Source organism: Muscardinus avellanarius, assembly GCF_963383645.1.
Source record: "Muscardinus avellanarius genome assembly, chromosome: 1".
Classification (NCBI taxonomy): Eukaryota; Metazoa; Chordata; class Mammalia; order Rodentia; family Gliridae; genus Muscardinus; species Muscardinus avellanarius.
The window spans coordinates 205,424,709-205,439,024 of NC_137786.1; the positions used below are offsets into that span (position 1 = coordinate 205,424,709).

The 14,316-nt window shown below is 34.8% G+C and overlaps 1 protein-coding gene across 2 annotated transcripts in view; it reads left to right on the forward strand.

The window, feature by feature from the left end:
• The window catches only part of ELP4 (elongator acetyltransferase complex subunit 4), a gene marked incomplete at both ends in the record, with an annotated part of 241,013 nt that overhangs the window by 94,349 nt on the left and 132,348 nt on the right, over positions 1 to 14,316 (forward strand). For both annotated transcript variants that reach the window (XM_080714478.1, XM_080714479.1), the window contains 2 exons: positions 1,428 to 1,536; positions 5,272 to 5,378. In XM_080714478.1, the coding sequence (XP_080570604.1) occupies positions 1,428 to 1,536; positions 5,272 to 5,378 (216 nt within the window). The remainder of the gene's footprint in view (positions 1 to 1,427; positions 1,537 to 5,271; positions 5,379 to 14,316) is intronic.

Here is a 14,316-nt window from a genome sequence, read left to right on the forward strand (position 1 = left end):
GTTTTTCTACACTTAGTTGTGCCCACGTGATTGAAAGTATTAAAGACAATTAAAGAAAATTATTTATACTGATCCTTTTTAAGAACACTGAATCAAAGGCCAAAGCATTGTGTATATAACACTTGTACCTCCTTATAGTTTCAAATACTGCTGTAGGTGTAAGTTAACCAATCGGTTCAGAACAATGTATGGGGATATAAGGCTACTACTATGTTTATCAAATATTTAGGAAACATTGACCTTCCCTCCATTGTTCTGCATTCTTATGTAATCTTTATAAAGGAACTTAAGAACCAGAAAAACTTCAGTAAACTCAGCTGTCAGTTGTGTTTTCAGAAAATGAAAATCTTTGATTATATTTGACCTTTTATCTAACAGGGTACATTGCATGAAATGGGTGAATATACAACTTTTAACTATTCTACATTTCCCATTCTTTCCTTCAAAGATGACTTTTAAACTGATAGGGTTTACTGATATATAAAATGGTAGTTTGTAAATTACCAAATTTTGCAAATACCAGTTTATTTCAACTTATCTAAATTTTTAGAGCAAAATTTTAAGATGTTAGAGCACATAATCACAATTTTCTGACCTATTGTGCAGCCAAGGGCTAAAAAGAAGACTATTTTCATTGAACAAATCAACTCAAAAAAAAGTAAACGTATTTGTGACATTATTTTTGCAACCATAAATTTCTGAGCATTTTATAACTTTCACTATTTAATAACTAGACACACTACTTTTGGAAACTTTAATGTAATGTCTTAATCTAGCAAAACACAACGTTTCTCAAAGTGTATTATTTAGTAGTATTTCAATTCATCTTGAGTTGTGTTAGAAAAGAAAGGGTAAGCTGTTAGTCTAAGTGCTAATCATCTACCATCTTTTCTTGGCCTTAATTGTTACCCCAGGACCAAATGGCAGCTTCTTGGAAGGGAAGTCAGAAGACTCCTAAGCCAACCATGTTACAGCCTCTGAGCTGGACCCTTCCATGCTTCTGTCATAGTGGACCTCAGCTGTTAGAAGGCTGAAATTAGTCCCACCAGACAGACGACAGTGGAACCTTTGCCTTACTTTATACTGTTTCTGAATCCTGTTGTCTACCAGATTTTCCAATGGTCAGTGGGCAAGGTCATTTGAAAAATAATTGTGTATGAAAGAAAAGCAGCTTTGCCCTTAGGACAAATAAAAATAACCAATATTTTCCCCTCAGCCTTTCAAATTAGAGTAGCATACCTATTGTGTTTCAGAATTTCCAATTATGGGCATATTTCATCCTGTTTGCAGCCTATAATAGCTTTAATTTTTTATATCTTTGTATTGACAGTCTATCTCCACAGTATGTCATCAATATGGCATAGTTAAACTGTATAGGAAGTATATTTTTAAACATAAAATGAGTGTTTTATTTCTTTCTCTTACAGAATAAAGCAATAATTGCTCGTGTCACTAAGTTATCAGATACAGTAGTTGGTCTGGAATCTTTTATTGGTTCTGAGAGAGAAACCAACCCATTATATAAGGACTATCATGGTAAGCATCATCGTTATAATGAACACATTATGGATGCTTTGAGGGTACCTGGAAAGTGGTCTCCTGTCCAGTCAGAATATCCACTGTCAAGCAGCATGAATTTTATATATTTATTTATTTTACTTATTTATTTTTTGGTACTAGGAATTAAACCCAGGGGCATTTAACTTCTGAGCTATACCCTTGCCCTTGTTTATTTTTGTATTGAAACAGAGTCTCACCAAGTTACTGAGGATCTCACTACTTTGCTGAGGCTGGCTGCAAACCTGGGATCATCCTGTCTCAGCTTCCCAAGTTCTGGGATTATAGGTGTGTTCTACCACACCCAGGTTAAATTTTATTTTGTATTGTATCTGTTAAATGTTTTCTATTCCTGGCCAGCTCATCATCAAACTACATTAAAACTGCAGATTATGATAACTGTTTGAATGGAGTGAAACCCAAGGTACAAATCATAGCTAAGATACCTGTTTTTTATTCCAGTTTTTTTGCTTTGTTTTGTTTTGGTTTGGTTTGGTTTGTTTTTTGTTTTTTGTTTTTGTTTTGTTTTTTTTGTTTTTGTTTTGTTTTGGTGGTCCTGGGGGTGGAACCCAGAGGTTTTCTACCTGTGGGATATACTCCCAGACCTATTTTATATTTTATTTGGAAACAGGGTCTCTCTAGTTTGCTGAGAGCCTCACTAAGTAGCTGAGGCTGGCTTCGAACCTATGCAATCCTCCTGTCTCAGCCTCCCAAGCACAAGGATTACAAGCGTGCACACCATGCCTGTTTCTCCAGTGGTTTAAAGTTGCCATGAAGTTAGTCATACTTATTAGCCATGTTACCAGTAAAGATTATATTCTCATAATACAAGTGAAGTATCCTGAACACTAAAACCTGAACTTCTGTGAAATCTAAAACACTTCTGGTCCCAAGCATTTTGGATAAAAGATATTCAACTTGTGATAGTTTAATATAGCAGTTTATACTTTACAAAGCTTACCTATATAATTACAAACATTTATATTGCCTTGCCACCTTAATATAAACACAGTTGAATTCATTAGACATTTTAATTTTTTAAAAAGCTTTCAATTTTTTTGTTGTTGTTTTGGTACTAGGGATTGAACCTACAGCACTGTGCATGCTAAATGCTCTCTACTTTGAGTTATCCTCCCAACCCCCACTTTTTAAAGCTTTTAATATTTTGGTCACTTGGTTAGTTGGGGATTTTTTTAATATAAATATTACTACACAACTATACTTGGTTAGTTGGGGATTTTTTTAATATAAATATTACTACACAACTATTTTAGCAGTAAAAGTTTAGTAGTTATTTGCATCTTAGATCCAAACTCAATATAGAATATAGTATATAACAGGTTTTTACCAATTTATATATTCTAAATATATATATTATTGCTAATATTATTGTGGAACTATAATACTTTCACAAAAACCTCTAAAGACTCACCAGCTTATTTGAAGTCTGGTCATATGACTTTGTGAGATGGTGGTAATAATTTGTTGTTTTATACTAGAGTCTCTAAAATGTATTGAACATTATAAGATACTTTATGTAATTGGCCAGTAATTTGAAAGGACAGCATACAGCCTTTAAAAAATAGCCGGGTGTGGTGGTACACGCTTGTAATCCCCACGCTTGGGAGGCAGAGACAGGAGGATCGCGCAGGTTCGAAGCCAGCCGCGTGCTCTGGCTTAGGAGACCCTGTTTCCAAATAAAAATGTAAAAATAGGTCTGGGAGTGTAGCCAGGAGGTAGAAGGGCCTCCAGGAACCCCAGTACCACAAAAAAAATAATAATAAAAATAAAAAAATAATAAAAATAGCATAAACTGGTAAGCAGATAGTTTTATTTTTTATCTGAAAGCCCGCTGTTTTAAGTGTGAAGACTTCAACATAGTTAAAGTTCTTTTCTGTATTATGAAGGAAGCATTTTCTTTCTTCTTTTTTATTTATTTTTTTTATGTGGATCATATTGAAAACGGCATACATTCAGACTGTGCTTAGTGCCCTTTTCTCCCCTGACGTCCACTTCTCCCCTCCCAACAATGAGTGTTCTGGTTTATAATCAGATATTTTTTAAAAGCTGGACAATACAACCTGTGAATAAAAACTACTACAAAATAATTATCTCTTGATTGTTTACTTATAAGTGTATATATGATAAATGACTAGGTTAACCCTATTTATGATTCATTTATATCAGTTCACTATGATAGGGAAGAGATCTATTAAGATTTGTCTATTTTTAATTTGTTAGCTCCATTTCTTTTAAAGCAGTTCAATTTAAATGTTACCTTTATAAATGATGTTATTATTAATATTAGTAGCTTATGAATTTATTATAATTATATTTTATATTCTAAAATTATTAACTTCATTAAGATATTTCTTAATAAAGGTTGAAATAGTGTATTCTTTGTGCCAAAATTTCTGACTTGGTCAATTGTTCTGCACAGAATAATGAGCGATTCTGAAGATTAGTAAACTTCTTGTTAATAAGAAGGACCTGACAAAATAATTCATTCTGAGGTTCTCTTGATTTAATAGCTAAACAAGCATGTGTAAGGCTAAGATGAGAAGTGTAAATAAATACAATTATGGTATGCTTATTTCTACTTAACATATTTTACTGAATATTTATGTCTAAGATATTTTTAATTTGTAGCTAAAATCTATTTCCTTAATAACATCTTTTATTTTTTTAGTTTAAAAGTTCTGAAGTTATTTAGATATTACTTTTGAAGGAGTTAGTTCAAACCCAAGTGGAACACCTGGAGGCTCACCTTTTTAAACTAAAACTACATTGTTAAGCATTCAAGTATACCAAACCTTGTACTGGAGGAGCAATTCTGTAGCTAATATTTATTTTTTTTTGTTCACATCTGGAATTTGCCTCCCCCTACCCCCATATTCAGGGATCGGTGTCCGTCCTTTGGATGGTGATTTTTAAATATGAGCCGAGTCAAACAAAAGGATGTACTGAAGAACCTTCCATGTCTTCATCTATTGGAAATGACCCCTGGTTTAGTCAGAAACTACATTAGGCTGCACAAAGCCATCCTGTGCCCTTGTCAGAGAAAATTAGCAAGTGTTTCTACTGACAAGAGGCCAAAGCTCATGGTTTACCTAGCACTGTTGCAAAGCTTATAATGGCCACATAAAAGTCTAACATGCCATGTCTTAGGATGATTTAGGAGTTAATGTTTGATCCTAGACTTTGCTCCAAAATGTAGTTTTCTTCAATAGTTTGTTCAAGTCATTAATAAAGTACAAAATGAAATACTTTTTATTAGTGCTTCACTGGTTATCAGTAACCCATAAGCCTTGTTTTGCTGGCTGCTTACTGGTGCATTTAATAAAATAAAGATCACTCAGTGGTGCCGTGGGCAGCATGCAAGGTGATAGCCATATTTGCTTACTGTAAATACAAGAGAAAATCACACACAGACCGGCTGTAGTTTTGACAAGCATTAAGATCCCTCTTTACATCTGTACTTCTGTACCAAAGTGCAATTAGTTTTCCTCGCACAAGGATTTCTGTTTATCTTATTCTGCTTGATTACTTGAGTATAATCACACCATTTGCTTCATTGCTCCTGGTAGTAAGCTCCGGTTTTAAAAGGGGAGGATGCTTGTGTGTAAATTTACAGGATTCTGCTGTAAGACTCTTTAATTTATGCATCTGATGACAGCGCTTTAAAATTTTTTCTTTTAATTTTCTTTCCACAAGGTTTGATTCATATTCGGCAGATTCCTCGGCTTAATAACTTGATTTGTGATGAATCAGATGTCAAAGACTTAGTTTTTAAATTAAAGAGAAAGCTATTCACCATTGAGGTAAGAAAATTTTCATATTTTAGTTTAGTCTTGAGGTGAATGCCATCAGACTTTTCATGTTACTTTAATAAAATTCTTAGGCTATGTTTTCTGCTAAATACTAAGTTCTTTGGCACAAAAGAATAATTTTTGTTACTATCCTTTTATTTTAATAGTGCATCATTAGACTATATAGCAAAAACGATTTTGTTGTAAATGTCTATGAAAAGTAAGCTCCAAGCTTACATGATAAATATGACATGCATATTTCCAAGGCTTTCAAAGGCATATTTAATTAAATGTTAATGAGCTGTGCTTACTTGTGTGTGGAATGTGAATGCTACCCACGATTGTGCATGATGAAGAAGAGGATTCTTATCTACATTCTAAAAGCATTTTTCATTACTATTAGTAAAATTACCTTTCACTTTACATGCCGAATTAAACAAAGTATTTTTTTTTTACACTGGTAGCTTTAAGTAAATTTTCAACAACACTTAAACTTTTTTGTGACCTTTATGCAAGCAATGACGACAGAAAGTAGCAGTACAAAAGATTTATTTCAACTTAATCATGCTAAAGAGCAAAATGAACATAGAACTATTAAGCAATTAGAGTTGATGTATTTATTAACGAAGTAAATGTTCGGAGAGAGATGGCTTTTTGGGTGATGTGATAGTTATCAGTATAGTCAGTGCAATTTTTTTTTTTTAAACAAAGACATAAAACAGCCAAGCAGCCTTGACAAACCATTTTGTTTAATCTCTTTTCAAATGAAAAGCTCTTAAGCAGGCCACTTGTCTTAACTGCTTGGAACCATAAAAAGAGAGAATTGCCACCAATAAATTAGCATATTTTTAACTTCATCACCAAATGATGGTCAATGTGGCTTGGCACTGCTTTGGTGTTTGGGACTTCACCCTTAAGTGACCACTTTGGCCCTTTTTTGACCCTCTGCCCTCTTTAAGCTGGCCACTTGATAAGGTAACTTAATGGTTTTCTCTCTTTTTCTCTTTCTCTTCACATTTGCAAGTAGCACTAACCTATAAATCATTGTAAGGGCCCTATCCAGTGACAAATTAATGTGCCCTCCTCCTAATTAATGGTCATCAATGTCCTTAATTATCTAATCCTATTGAGAGCAGTTAATAGTTAATCAGGCAGCCAGTTCTTCAAGCAGGTCATCTCTGCAGGAGTGTTAGAAGTTTCTCATCCGGGGATACTCCCTTCAAAAGCCACTTAAAGCCAAAAAAGCTAGAGTGTAGAAATAGTGATCCTTGAGCTAATTTGCTTAGGTTCTCAAAAGAAACTATTGAAATGGAACCCAACACTGTAATTGTTCAACATTGTTTTAGCTTTTCTGACACAATACTGAGTAATTTACCATTATATTGCTTAAGATTTTTAAAGGGATAAAAATATAGAGTATTGTCAAAGGAAAGCATGCTTATCAGTGTCTTTTAAAATGAATTTATGTTTTAAATCAAAGATGTAAAGGTTTTTTTCCCATGTGGTACCCTTTTTCCAAATTCAATCAAGTCTAAGGTGTTATTTCTATTACCGTACAAACCAAACAAGGTGACTGCCCAGTGAAAACAATCTTGTGCCCCAAGAGGGAAGTAGTGCAGCAGTTAGTACGGTCGTGCAAATGGTGTTCGTGGTCTCTCTCTTTCTCTTTCATTGGTTTGTACTGGGAGTTGAGAAGGGAGATATATAAAGGACTTCTGTAGTGCCAAGGGGACCTCTCTTTTGAATAACTTTAGATTCTGAAAGAGACTACACCTTACCCGTGGAGCTACTGAAAGATATTTTATTAACCACACAGATTTATTCTAGTTTTTTCTCTTCTTTCCACTGTGCTAAACTAAAAGAACCATTATAATTGGTCACCTATGACTTGAAAGCAATATTTGAAAATTAAATAAAATAAACAGTTGTTTTTTAAGAAGTGGACATTCGATAAAATCAATCGTTCTTTACCTGTTTGCCTTATAACCTAATTAATAAGTATTTTTAGATTTTTTTAAATGAAAATGACAGGTGAAAGCCATTTTAAATAATTCATTTACTTATGCTATAGTATTAAATTTGGTGATCAGAAAAACATAAATCAATGAGTCAAACCTAATAGAAGTACATATAGGTGTAAATTAGGACAGAATAAGATTAAAGGCTTCACCTAAGATTAAATGCTTTCAGTGTTGCATATTGTATTATAAAATACACATACAAATGGAACCACAATACAGCCCAGCCATACCACTGCTTGGTATATTTCCAAAGGAATTAAAGTCGAATACTAGAATAATAATTGCATATCTATATTTATAGCAGCATAGTTCACATAGCCAAATTATGGAACCAACCTAGGTATCCATCAACAGGTGAATATATAATGAAAAAGTGGTATATAGCCATAATAGAATTTTACTCAACCATAAAGAAGAACAACAAAAAATTATGTCATTTGTAGTAAAATGGATAGAACTAGAGAAACTTATATAAATGAGATCAGCCAGTCCCCAAAAGTCAAGGGTCCTATGTTGTCTCTCATTTGTGGAAACTAGAGCAAAAATAGGGGAAAAAGGACTTCAGTCAAGTCAGGAGAGAAACCAGTAGAATAATGTAAAAGGGAGAGGAACGACAAGGATCAAGGAAGTTCATGTACACACACGGAAGGCATTGCTACCAATCTCACTAACATATATAGAGGAGGAGGGAGGGGAAGCAGGGTGGGATTTGGAGGGACATTCACTAAGTGATGTGTGCCTGTATGTTTATATCACTTTGAATTTCACCATGGTATATTTTACAATGCAGCAATAAAAGCATAAACACATAATGCATATGTCCAACAAAGAGCAAATCTTTGGTGATATATTATAGAATCTAGAAACAAAAGTAGAAATGACCTGAAATTATTTAGTTCAAGAACTTCTTTATTAGCTGGGCGTGGTGGCAAATGCTTGTAATCCTTGCGCTTGGGAGGCGGAGACAGGAGGATCGCGCAGGTTCAAAGCCAGCCGGGCTGGCTTAAGAGACCCTGTTTCCTAATAAAAAAAAGTATAAAATGGGTCTGTGAGTGTAGCCCGGAGGTAGAAGGGCTTCCAGGAACTCCAGTACCACCAAAAAAAAAAAAAAAAAAATTCTTTTTAGGGTAAAAATTATCTATTCTATACCAGTGTTTTAATATATACAACAAATGATTATTTTTAATGGCCTGATATTTTTAAACATAAAATGTGTACTCTACTAGTTTATAAAACTTGAGACTATAACATACCAGACAATGTATCTGTTACTTCAGAAACAGAAGGTGAGTTTTGCAGATAAAGGAGAAATGACTTTTCTGATTCCATGCAAGCAAATTTGTTACATATTGGAATTTACTCTCAGTCACATAGTCTCAAAAGGGGGTATGGTTGGAGGTAATAGACAAAATAGACAAAAATGGCAAATACACCCATCCATATTTTTAGGGAACCTATTGTTAATTATCATTGCCCATTTTTATATATGAAAAATGATTTTTTATTAACAACTACCAAAAGCTTCTAACAGGGAAATACCTTTAATAATAGTCCCTAATTTCTTTGAAGAATTTGGAGTAAGAATAAGCTTATTTTTCTTTCTCAAAGTATATATTAATATTATTGAGGTTTTAAGTGGAAACATTTCATCATAGTAAATTACTACTACCACCTATAACTATAAAGTTGTATAAATTAGCCCCATCTACAAAAGCCATAGCAGAATCACATCAATACTAATGACACTAAAATCCTGACATGCATTCTAGATAATTATAAGGGTCAGTTACTTAGCACATATAAAATCTTTCCTGAAATATATGTAGTAAAGAGAAATTATAAATTAAGTTTTTAATATAGTCCAAATAATGCAGTTGTACATAAACTCCCCTGGTCAAGTGACCCATACACCGTACACACTGCCTTCACAGTTACATCTAAGATTCGTGTCTTGGGTATCTATCTCCACTTCTAAGCCGAAATAACTGCTTAGACTTGAATTGTTTCCGTTTCTGCGATCTCCCCCCTTTAATGTAGATATTGTCAGTAGCAAGTTTTTCCTTTACATTTTACTTATGCTTTATACTTAAACAAGTAAGATTTGAAAAGATTTGAAATGTGGCTGCATTTAATTTGATGACAACATGAAAGAAGCATTTTTACTTGCATTTAATGTTATTTGGCTATTGTGATTTTTTTTTTTTTGCTTACGTATTCTACTAACATAATCTTACAATATCCATATGTTTTTTTATGAAGGGGGTTTCCACTTATGGGACAGTTTTCAGCTCTATGATTGGATGTTTCAAATTTCAAGCCAGAGAGTATGGTAACTGGTTTACACAGAAATATATAAGATATATACTATTTCCTATCAACTATCAGTATAAAAATGAAAAGTAATTATACAGGCTTTAATTGATCCAAAAGTAAAATTTGTCATATGTGGTGCATCCATGGCTTTTGTAAACTAGATATGTCAAAGTGGATTAAGTTTACTCAAGGTTGTCTCATCGTACTTTACACCTAATTCAGAATACAGGACCTCAGTCTAGTCACCAATTACTTTTTCTCACAAAATAACTGGCCATCTATATTTATTAACTAACTGACATATATCAGTGTTCAGAATAGGCATCTATTCTTATGGGCAAAATCATTTGTCAAAGTCAACAAATTAACATTCCTTAAAAATGTCGCCGGGTGTGGTGGTGCGCTTGGGAGGCAGAGACAGGAAGATCGCGCAGGTTCGAAGCCAGCCACTTGCTCTGGCATAGGAGACCCTTTTCCAAATAAAAATATAAAAATAGGTCTGGGAGTATAGCCCGGAGGTAGAAGGGCTTCCAGGAACCCCAGTACCACCAAAAAAAAATGTAATGAGCCAGGCATCGTGATGCGAACTTTCAATCCCAGTACTTGGGAGGCTGAGACAGGAGGATCATGGGTTCACGGACAGCCTCAGCTACTTAGTGAGGCCCTCTGCAACTTAGTGAGACCTTGTTTCAAAAATAAAGAATCAAAAATAAGGCTGAGGGCGAAGCTTGGAGGTAGAATGCCCTGGGTTCCATCCCCTGTATCGCCCCCCCCCCAAAAAAAAGTAATTTTCTATATATTCATACTTTAATATATGTATTCTGTTACCGTACTATACTGTATTTACATTTACACTTTAATTCCAAGTGATAGAGACATATAGCGCTGTCCTATAGATTTCATAGAATCTCCAAAAATTGGTTTAATATTTATATGTATATTGCACATGCCACTGTGAGCCTATCAAAAGTACATACCACCTTAAGGGGAACACAATTTTGAGACTGTCTAATCCTATTTCTTCCCACTTTGGAATCTTAATTAGACGAGATAAGGAAAAAAAACATCATTTAACTAAATTATTGTCTTGAATCTGTAGCAAAAGGTATAATCCGCAATTGGGCCAATTAGTGAAGCCCACAGTTAGCTATGCTGCAGTGAACAATTTGATTAGATCTGACACCACCCTAGTTCCCACTGTTGTTTTGCCAGGTATGATGGTCAGACTTCAAAGAGCTTGAGGCATCAGCAGGGCAAGGTTTGGAGGCCAGCTTAGGTCCGGTTGTTAATCTCTCTGCTAAAACCACAGCAGCTCTCACACAAAACAAGCTTACACGACACAATCATGCGGTATTAAAGTTAGAGTTGAGTCATGCCAATTTGCCTTTGATTTTTTGATGATTGACCAAAGATAGCTACATGACTAGACACATGCTAAAAGTATACTGATTAGATAATTTCCCAAAATATTTGAGATATTTTTTAACTTCCTATATAAATGTTGTGAAAGCTTATTCCTTTTGATCAAACCTTCCAGAGTAATAGTCTTATATCAGAGAATGATGAGTTTTTCTTACTGATGGCCCGACTACCAAACTTTTCACTTACCACTTCATCTAACTTTATCTTACATTAACAGTTCCTTATGGAGAATGAAAAAGGAAATTGTTTCTAAGTGGCAAGCTTTTTAAAATTCTATTAAGCGCATTGAAAGAAAAAAAAACATTTTTCCATGAGTCATTTATGTTCACTGACAATTTTTCTGAAATTTCTTTATAATTGTTTTCCACTTAAATGTTGAGTAAAGTGCCCTTCTAGGATGTGATTGCATAAGTGTTCTTCTCTCTGCATTCTCATTTGTTGAAATATTGCAGTAATAGTGACATGTTTCCATTCTGAGAAAAGCCTAAGGCTGCTTTAGTATTATTCCGAATGATTGAAACTGCCATCTTGCTGACTTTCCCTCGGGCGGCAGGAGGCCTGTTTGCTTTTGTGTTCGTTTCACATGCTTCCTCTGAGTCTGGCTGGCAGAACATCATTGCTTCACTTGGCAAGGAGCCGTCCATTCATGTTTGCCTGTTATAAAAGTTTCTGTGTAGTCATCAACACCTAGGATGTTAACTTGTAATTAGTCACATTAAATAAGTCCTATGTCTTTAAAAATGTTATTCAAATAACTTATGGCACCTTGATTGTAAATCACTTTTATATAAAAACCTTCATTTTATTTATTTTAAGTTAAACCTAGTGTCAGGTGCTTCGCGTTGCACTGTTTTTATATTTACTTATACATAACTATATTTTACTCAGGAAATTAAGGAAAAGCATAATGTTATTTGAACAAGTTGATTGCACACAAAAAAGTGAAATATTTTGAATCTTGCTAATAGTCTTCAGTCCATGTGTCTCTCGGAAAGATCTCATGGTACCTGCAGTGTGGTTATCTCTCAACTTTGAAGCCAGGGTCGTCGAAATGCAGCATTGCACAAAGAGGCAAAAACCTCTCCTTCTCCTTCCTAAATGTTGCAGACGTGAACATTTATGTATGTGTTCTATGGGTTGGCTCCAAGAAAATTATACTTCAGTACTTTAAGGATTTTCTTAAAGCCTTTGTGGAACTGCTGTAGCAGAATTTACCCAATTTACACAATGCTCTCTGAAGCATTTCCTCCCACAATGTGTCATTTATGTATCTTAGGAAGACAGAAAAAGAAAACAAAATGATGGCAAATCACAGCTGCCCCATTTCTTCACCTAAAGGTATTTTTAAGCTTCTAGAGATAAGAACATGTGTTTTACTAATATATCCTCCAATGTACCACAAATACTGATGTTTAGTAAGGTGTCCTAGAACTGTATGGTATAGGCAGCTCTGGGGATCCTTTTGCACCCAAAACCTTCCCAGGTCAGTCACTGCCTCAGCATGTTTGCACAGTAGATGCCCAGAACGTGCATCTCATCAGTCTCTTCACAGCCTTTCCATGCCATTTGATTGCAGGCTGACTATCTCATCCTCCTTCTAGAAGGTTGGCCGAGCCATGAGAATTGGTCATTAAGTTCCTCCAGATCACATCCCCAATTTAATTCTGTGTGACATTTATATATTACTATAATTGTTCATCAGTGCATGTTTATGTCTTGAACCTTACCACTAAAATCCCAGCTCTACTAAAGTAGAGACATACTTTATCTTGTTTGCAACTAAGTCTTGAACGTATATACTAGGTGCTACATAAATCTGTTAAGATGTTAAACTACTAATCAGTCGCTGTTGCACCTGCCTGTAATCCCAGTACTTTGGAGGCTGAGACAGGAGGATCACAGGTTCCAGGCCAATGTGAGAGAACGTAGTGAAACCTTGTTTCAGAAATAAAAAGGGCTAGGAGTGTAGTTCAGGGATAGAATGCCAATGGGTTCGGTCCACATCCCTGGGAGGAAAAAAGGTTAAATTACTATTTTAAAGGTAACATCATAATAAGTTTCTTAGACACATGAATTTGGCATCTCACTTATTCCAGGCACTGTATTGGGTGCTTTCATATACATTACTATATTTGATTCTTACTTTATCCTCACAGGAACTCTTGCACATGCACTGTTAAATACATCTTATTTTATTAGTGGTACTAGGTATTGAACCCAGGGGCATTCTGCCTCTCAGCTACACCCCCAGCCTTTTATTATCATTATTATTACTATTATTATTCCTTATTTTAAAATAAGGTTTCACTAAGTAGCTGAGTCTGGTGGCAAACATGTGATTGATCCTCCTGTCTCAGTCTCCCAAGTACCGGGATTATATACAGTTTAGTGTAAAGAAATATGAAGGATCACATAAGCTTCCCAAAGTAATACATCTGTGGATACCAGAATTAAATGTGGACCTTCAAATTTCATGTGTAAAATTTTACTGAAAAGTTAACAACTTCAGGAACTCAGATAATTATTACTAATAAAAAATAGTAACTTTTTAAAAGCATAAACAGGGTCCTGAGACTACTTTAAGTGTCTTTTAGGTATTATTTAAAAGTTCTCACAACTATCATATACTTTTTTTCCAAGAGGGGAAATTTGCAGTCCAGTGAGATTTAGCATTTTACTTTTTACTTTTCCCAAAATAAGAGAGCCAATAACTGGCAAAGTGACACAATAAATCCAGTTTTATTTTATTCTAGAGCCTGCACACTTAACTGCTATCTGCCATGCCTCAAGTAGTACAGATAATATATATCTTCAGTACATAGCCAGAAAGCCTCTGTCTTACAGGATTCTCCAAGAAATCTATTTTTAAAAAAAAATAATCTCAAACTGGGCGTGGTGGTGCACGCTTGTAATCCCCGCGCCTGGGAGGCTGAGACAGGAGGATCCCACAGGTTCCAAGCCAGCCTCGGCTACTTAGTGAGGCTCTCAGCAATTTAGTGAGACCCTGTTTCCAAATAAAGTATAAAATAGGTCTGGGAGTATAGCCCAGAGGTAGAAAAGCCCCTGGGTTCCACCCCCAGTACCACAAAATATAAATTAAAAAATAATCTCAAAAATAGCTATGCATCCTGACACCTGCCTATAATCCTAATACTTGGGAGGCTGACACAAAAGAATCATAGTTTCAAGGCCAG